Source organism: Anarrhichthys ocellatus, unplaced genomic scaffold, assembly GCF_004355925.1.
Source record: "Anarrhichthys ocellatus isolate YVR2014 unplaced genomic scaffold, GSC_Weel_1.0 scaffold3, whole genome shotgun sequence".
Classification (NCBI taxonomy): Eukaryota; Metazoa; Chordata; class Actinopteri; order Perciformes; family Anarhichadidae; genus Anarrhichthys; species Anarrhichthys ocellatus.
The window spans coordinates 13,168,186-13,175,864 of record NW_022280033.1 but is presented as its reverse complement, the minus strand read 5'-3'; the positions used below and the strand labels follow the sequence as shown (position 1 = coordinate 13,175,864).

The 7,679-nt window shown below is 43.5% G+C and overlaps 2 protein-coding genes across 3 annotated transcripts in view; one reads left to right on the top strand and one right to left on the bottom strand.

Moving 5' to 3' along the window:
• Window positions 1-4,979, top strand: part of oit3 (oncoprotein induced transcript 3) — a 10,090-nt gene extending 5,111 nt beyond the window's left edge. The window contains 6 exon segments of the mRNA XM_031872685.1: window positions 473-595; window positions 697-819; window positions 1,521-1,681; window positions 1,846-2,258; window positions 2,579-2,678; window positions 2,846-4,979. Coding sequence (XP_031728545.1) covers window positions 473-595; window positions 697-819; window positions 1,521-1,681; window positions 1,846-2,258; window positions 2,579-2,678; window positions 2,846-3,010 — 1,085 coding nt within the window. The 3' untranslated portion in view covers window positions 3,011-4,979.
• Window positions 3,070-6,502, bottom strand: pla2g12b (phospholipase A2, group XIIB). 2 transcript variants are annotated; one of them, XM_031872718.1, is made up of 4 exons: window positions 5,392-6,502; window positions 4,820-4,908; window positions 4,507-4,672; window positions 3,070-4,373 (listed from the first exon to the last, which is right to left on the bottom strand). In XM_031872718.1, exons 1-4 carry the CDS (start codon window positions 5,999-6,001, stop codon window positions 4,255-4,257), a joined length of 984 nt encoding a protein of 327 aa, XP_031728578.1. In that variant the 5' UTR covers window positions 6,002-6,502; the 3' UTR covers window positions 3,070-4,254. The 2 variants fall into 2 exon arrangements, with proteins under 2 accessions (XP_031728578.1, XP_031728586.1); XM_031872726.1 differs by having other exon boundaries at window positions 4,832-4,908; window positions 5,392-6,491.
• Window positions 6,503-7,679: the final 1,177 nt, after the last annotated feature.

Below are 7,679 nucleotides of genomic sequence, written 5' to 3'. Positions count from 1 at the left end.
GTGTGTGTGTGTGTGTGTGTGTGTGTGTGTGTGTGTGTGTGTGTGTGCGTGCGTGCGTGCGTGCGGTACACTGGATGCTACACCTAATGACGGGTGACAAGCTTGCAGTGGGAACCTAGCCTGAAAACTCCCATTATCTCATTATTCACCCATCAACCAAATCTGCCCTCCACTGTCTCAGAAATGACTTCTTCATTTCTCAATCATCGCTCACTCTCTTTCCTCACTCCCTTGCACTCTCACATTAGTCCCTACTTTTATTTCACCTATCACTGATTTCTTTACCACTCCTCTCAGTGTCATCAATGCAGTTTTAAAGTCCTTTAAAGTCCATTCATCATCTTCCTCCCAAGAACATTTAAATGATTAGCCTCAAGGTGATGAACTCCACCCATCTGGTACTCAGTCGATTAAACCAGGGCTCATCTGATAATAATATCTGACCCAGCTGTGGTGTGCGTCCTGTGTTCAGATGTGAACGAATGTGGAAAGGGCAACGGTGGCTGTGCAGAGGTGTGTGTGAACACCAAAGGCTCCAGGCGCTGTGAGTGTGGGTTGGGTCGTGTGCTGGACGACGATGGACGCAACTGCAGAGGTACATCCATGCTGTGATGTTCATATGACACACCAGTCAACGTTGTACAGAGATAGGTAACCCTCTTCATCTTTTTATTTTCTCTGTGTGACCTCATGCAGAGATAGCAGGCTGTCATATTAACAATGGAGGCTGTAGCCATGGCTGCTCCTCGCTGCTGGACTCCTATCAGTGCCACTGTCCCAGAGGGCTGGAGCTGGGACAGGATAAACGCACATGCCAGGGTGTGTATGTGTGTGTGTGTGTGTGTGTGTGTGTGTGTGTGTGTATGTGTGATTGAGAAAGGCAGATATTGGAGTCAGATAATCAATGAGACTGCAAGGCAAGCCGACACAGAAATGCATGATTGCATTCATTTGAAAGACTTTGAAAGATTTTATCTGGCCATGACGGAATTCCCAACCTTTCAGTGCGGGATTATTTATATGTCGGGGAGGATCCTAACTATTTCAGCAGTGGATAATAATCTAACGACCTTTTGTTTGAGAAATGAGACAATGGGGGCAAACAGATATGTTGCTTGCAGACCATTTCCTCAATGTCATTTTTGATAGCAAAGGACAGCTGAAGTTTGTTTTCAGTAGATCTTTTTTTTTTTGATTAACTGATAACAGGTTATTAAAAAAATGTTGAAATTGTGAAAAATCACAGTGTGAGTCCAAGGTGACATCGTCAAATCACATGTTACATCCAGTCAAATCAAAAACTCTGAGATTATTCAAGTTTAGGGCTGCAACCATTGATTATTATCATTATTAATTCATGTTTTTTACTACCTCAATGATCCAGCTTTCACTACGTACTTAGCCAACAAAGAGTGTGCTACGTTTTCATCTCCGTCGTTGTATCCATGCACTGTGTTACGATTTGTGCCATTTTATGGGACCGTAATAATATGTCATGTCTTTGTCTCCGTCTCCTGCAGTGCCCGTCCAGTGTGATTCCAGCTCTATTATTGTGTCGGTTCCTAAGGACCTTGTAGGAGGACTGGAGCTCTCTCTGTCCAACTCGTCTTGTCGGGGTGTCTCCAATGGCACACACATCAACCTCAGCTTCAGCCTCAAGACCTGCGGCACAGTGGTGGAGGTCAGAAGCATTGAGTGGAAACTTTTTAGACTGAATATTCTCAGGGTTTAGTCTCTACAGTTTGGGCTAGAAGACATTTTTTGATTATCTTATATCTTTATTAAAGACCTGTGCCTTAATCGTGGGTTGTGTGAGGTTGCCGTAAACTGAATGTTGTCCCCCAGGTGACAGATGACAAGATTGTGGGGACCAACCTGGTGACAGGCCTCCCTCGGAGCAGCCCAGACAGCAGCAGCGACTTGATAGTCCGCACCAGCAAGTTAGTGCTGCCGGTCACCTGTGAGTTCCCCAGGGAATACCAAGTGTCGGACGGATACCAGGCAAGTCAGCGCAGCTCAGCCCTTGAGCTGGCAGGCCACAGTGTGGGAGCCTTCCACTTCTCCCTGGAGCTCTTCAAGAGCGCCGAGTTCTCGGAGCCCTACCGCACCCCGCCCCAGCTCCGCCTGCATGACTCCCTGTTCTTCGGGGTGGAGCCAAAGGAGAGGGTGGAGGGCCTCTCTGCACTGGTAGAGAGCTGCTTCGCCACACCAGGGCCCAAAGCTGACGAGGCCCTCAAGTATTATCTCATCAAAGACGGGTGAATAGTGTGGAAGTTTAAATGCCACATCTTGTGCTGCGTGACATAGCAGACCTATTGCAAATGCCTTAAACCAGAAGACAGCACTGCTGGAAAGAATTATACATCACTACATTACATTAAAATGACAGAATCCGAATCAACAGAGCAGGGCTCTAATCTACTTTCATGAATCCTTTTAAAAATACAACAGTGTTTCAGGGCCTTAGGGCTGCTAACCTTGATGAAGTGGCTTGTTAGAGAAACATGGATCACTTAAGATTGTGTTAAGATATCAACCGCATGTGTGACTCCATTTTCCTCTTTGACTTATTTTCCAGGTGTATCTCTGATGAAACAGTGACACAGTACTCATCAAAGGACCAGCTCTCTAAGCACTACCAGGTCCCTGTCTTCAAGTTCATTGGCAAGGACAACCGAGTGAGTCAAAAAAGCATGCTGGGAGACAGCTGGCAAGAGTGTGTGGGCTTGTGTCTGTGTAGCACTATACTGTAAGGACTGTATGCCTACACTGTCTGAAGTAGCAGTGTCCTTGCATTGTGTTCTTCTCTATCTACTCAAAACAAGCTTGTCTCCTCCGTTTACAGCAAGTGTTCCTCCACTGCCAGGTGTTAGTGTGCGGGGCAGGAGACTCCCACTGCGCTAAGCGTTGCCGAGGCCGTGTCCGCCGAGAGCTTCGGACCGGTGAACGTCGGGAGCAGCACACACTGAGCGGAGGCCCCATCTTCATCTTGCCTGAGCCGGAACGTTAACTTAAGCATCATGAGAACAGGGCAACAGCAGCAGCTAAATTACAATTGCAGAGTATCATTTAGATTAAAGGAGATGAACCGACCATTTCAGTTTATTTGGTATTTGAACGTCCTTCATATACACATATACATGCAGATGTACAGTATATACACTCTTCTTTACTTCTATGTAAGTTCCAGTGTCAGTCACAGTGATGTAAATCAGTTGAGTTCTGCTTAATACATCAATGTGTGTGTGTCTTTGCCTGGCAGCCAAATTTGCTGACATTAAAGCAAATGACATTTCTATTAGAAATCATTCGGAGGGGCCACAGTTCATTTGTAACAACTTCGGCGTGAAGGATGTTTTTTTCTAGGTCACACTTTCAGGCATTTCTCAGGCTTGATTACAGCTTAAAGACTTAGTGGATTTATAGAAGTGGTTTATATTTCACACCATCACTGACTTGAAAAATACATGTGGAACACCCATAGACGTATTCCGACTAATTTACTCAGTTTAATCGATGGCTGGGGGGGGGGGAATCACGTCACACATCCCAATATGGTGGAAAAGAGATAGCGGTGGGGCGTGCCTGGAAATGATGCCAAAGATTCATCATTGACAATTAATCTAGAATTAATCATGTCAGTTAAACTGCAATTAGTCATGTATTCATTCATAAAACAAATCAAATTACTGCCAAATAACTGACTTCAAACATTGACGTAGCTGTAATAGGCATCACATTTACATGACACTGACTTTGAGCATACTATCTTGATAAATAGCTGCACACAACAAACCATGTGTACCATAGTAATTCAATTATGTCATTCTATCTAGAGGAAATTAATCCAACGACAACATCCTTCCCATCAGGCACTGCATTTGGAGTCATCAAAGTAATTTATGGTAATGGAGTTATAGAGGCCTAAAAATGGCCTAAAATGGAGTATGAAGAGTACAACATGCATTAGCAGTTAATTAACATTTTAACATTTTGAAAGTCATATTCAGATACTTAATATATATCAGTACTGCCTCTGAATAAAACCTGAGAAACTGTTCATTTGCATTCTCCATTTATATCTTCTGTTTTTTTTTTTTTTTAACTCCCAGGCTGGGAATCTTGAGTGGGCTCTCGTTAAGTACATCCTCTTTGACGAAAGCCTATAAATAGACACCATAATCTGTAGAAATGCCCGAGACTCAGTTATTTGTCTGCGAAAACATCCAGGGAATTTGTCCAGAGTGTTCTGTGTCACAGTTCATCCCTCTCCTCTCCCTCGCAGACACACGCTGCCCTCTGGCTGTTCATGTAAGGCCTGCAGCCAAGAGTCCCCACTGTGCTGTGGAGAGCGTCTGCCATTGACTCACAGGCTAAGAAGAAAAGACGGAGAAATAAGAGAGAGGAATGAGGCAGAGTTTATTATTATTTTTTGATAACTCACAATGTATGTGAGATGCTCCTGGTTCCACCCTATATATCGATAGATATCTGTAAATATCTCACCTTGCACCTTCGACACAAAGCCCAGACTCTTCTTAATGTCGGAGCAGATGCGACGCAGACACAAGCGGAACTCTGAGTCACAGTCGTTCTTGCTTGTGCCACAAGTGTCATAGCACACGTCAAGCTGGTTACAGCACGTTGTCATAGCAGGGATCCCCAGGTCAAGCTGTTAAAAGAAAGACCTGTATTGTGTCAGTGCAGTTTACTAATACAGAACCTATAGCATATCCAGACATTATGGTTATGTTCAGCTCCATTATATGGGCTTAATGATGTGGTTCTGGACTGTTGGTGTTATGGACAAGCCACCTACAACTGCATTCACCTGGAATCCCACCAGAGAGGAGCTGCAGCCGTTGGGTTCTGGGAGCTGGTAGCCGGGACGAGGTTGAGCAAGTTCTCCTAAGAAAACAGAGAAGTAGCAGTTCCATTTGATTTTAAAACTGAAGTGAAAGCCCATCAACAAACTAACGTCATCATGTACTCCTAGTCATATCTCTGTTCTTGGGTGTGTGTCATTTCACAGATAACATGTAACTTCAGTTTGAGTACATCTGTGTTGGCTGTGTAACTGCATGTACATCTACCTCTCAGACTGATAACCAGAATGTATTCAGGTTTCGTTATCAGCAACCTACCGTGATGTAAATAAGAAGCTGATAAACTGACAGCAGAGGGATTGATTTGACACGTAAAAAGAAAACGGATACATAATAACAGAAGGAATATGGGATGTGGACAACATAATAATCAATATCTTTTGGGGTCTTGTGATTAACAAGAACCCAACTAATCTTGCTATTTCTGAGTCCCACTTCCAGGACACTAAAGACTTGTGATTCTCAGTAAAATAACAGTATATTAATTCAAAAGATTCGTTCTTACCATATCTGCAGCGGTACTGACACACACCATCCTGTCCCCCTGCCAGCTCCACCAAGGACCCAAAGTATCCGTGCATACTCTGGAAACTATTTCTAATTGAGTTGAAGCTCCAGCTGCTATCTTCTTCCTGTGCCAAGGGTTTGTTTAGGAACTGGTCTGTCTGGACTGGTCTGATGTCATTGTCCTCCTCCGCCTCAGTAGATGAAGGTTGCTCCTGGGTGACAGCTTCACCAGTAAGAGCTTCCATGGCAGGGGGATCTCCAGCGGGCCTTTCACTGTCTGGCTCTGGCTCTTTGGCTGTTGCACCATCTGCTACTGGGACATCCACTTTTGGTTTGTCATCTGAGGGGTTATCCTCTGCCAGTATTTCAGCCAACAGATTGTCCCCAAAAATGGAAGGGGCTGCAGGTTCCTCAACTGCCGGTGAATTGCTTAGTTGGGTATCTGCTGGAGCTGCAGCTTCTTCAGCTGCTACAACACCAACAGTAACAGCAGCTGAGTCCACAAGAGGTGCCTCGTCCTCCTCTGGCTTAGTCTGGTAGTGGCCTAAAGTGGCACACATGCCCGTGGACACACAGACGAAGAGCAGAACTACAGTCCGAAGCAGCATGATGACAATCCAAGCAGGAGCCCACAAGGCAAGGTGTTGTTAACAGGGGGAGAAGAGCTTAGACAGTGACAAAAACACACTGCTCCTACTGGCCCTGTGCAAGCCAGTGAGCAGACTTTGACCTATGATTAGGTTCTAGCAGACAGCAAAGCATGTTCTCATGTTCGGGGCAAAGGTCCCCTCATATCAATCCAATGAAAGCTTCTATAATTCCTCTAATTCTCTTATTCTCTGTGATTCTTGAACATTAAATGAGTAATTTCATCACTGTTTCATCCACAAAGCTTTAATTGTTGTTTTATTACTCAGAAGTCACATGGAACATGAGCCTTCAGCCCTAATCTTACGTACTTTTTCACCTAGATTTAGTTCAAGTTTGCACTAATAGTGCCCTGATATCTGCCCTATAGGTTACAATCACTTTTGCCATTTATTTTAGCCAGGAAGTTATTGGAAGGTGATTGCTTCTGATTGCCATGGTTATTGAAAGCAATTCAAAAGACACATGGAAACAGCAACAAACACTGATTCCAGGTGAAGGTGTTTGGAGATAAAGACAAGGTTAAACCCCCTCTACCATAGAACACAATGTACGCAGGATTAATTCAATTAAAAATAATTATTCCAATTTTAGCACTAGTAGGCTAAACTGCCATGTCCCCAATCATGTTTGGTCAAATCAACATAAAAATATAAGTAATATAAATCAAAGAAATTCTATATTTTTTCATTATTGTTGTATAGCGTTGTTTATAATATTCCTCACCAAATGTTATTTTTTGTTATTAATGCGCTTTTAATGCTTAAAATGAAGCAAATCCCCCTGCTCACTCCCCCTGACAAGTCATGTGACTCAGGAAGTAGCATACATTTGTGGCGGGAAAAATACAGAGTAAGAATCACTCTTTAATTAACCTTTTTTCCAATGTTTAAGATGCTTGAATGATGTCGTAAACCATAACATATCCACATTGTTAAGCTTATTCATAGTGGAAACCAATCATTTTTGGTCATTTTGAAACAAGGTTAATAAATGTACTAAAAATATTCCTCTGTAGTCACAAAGCGCTGGCTTGTTTTTCATCTCATGAGTAGTAATGGCTAACTTTAGCATAAAATGTCCACCCTGTTACTGATTTGCACAGTAACAGGGTGGACGTTAAGTGTTGGAATAGTGTTTCCAGCATGTGTTGGTATTCATTATTAATTTATTATGAATGTATTTGTTATATACTTTTAAAATATTTGTTAAAAATGGCATGCTTGTATTTGTCAGGGAATGGCGCCCCTGTCTGCTGCAGGGCACATCGGGATGCAGACCCTGAAAGAAGGCAACGATACCTCAAAAAAGAGGATAGGTGGAGAAAGAACAGAGTAAAAGGAAGAAAGAAGAAAGTGTCAGACCTCAGTGAAAGAGAGAAGAGAGCACAGAGAAAGAAATGGCGAGAAAGGAAGAAAAAGCTTAGGAAGAGTGCCAGAGCCAGGACTGCTCTTCCTCCAAGTCCAGACACTCCACCAGAGCCGGGCAATGCCCCACTACTAGGGCCCTCGAGGTTAGAAGAGGTGTGTGAGTGTGTTAGTCAGTCCATGTATTGCTCATGTTGTTGGGACATAAATCTGTTGACACAGCCACATTGCGGGGACTCGCCTTCCTTTTAATCACAGCCAAAACACTGTT

Bases quoted from the DNA above. Each gene is read 5' to 3' on its own strand.
- pla2g12b (XM_031872718.1), bottom strand. From the start codon at position 6,001: ATGCTGCTTCGGACTGTAGTTCTGCTCTTCGTCTGTGTGTCCACGGGC. The intron at 4,673-4,819 runs GTAGGTGGCTTG...TTCTTTTAACAG, and splicing joins GATTCCAGGTGAATGCAGTT to CTTGACCTGGGGATCCCTGC. The intron at 4,374-4,506 runs GTGAGATATTTA...TTTTCTTCTTAG, and splicing joins CTTTGTGTCGAAGGTGCAAG to CCTGTGAGTCAATGGCAGAC.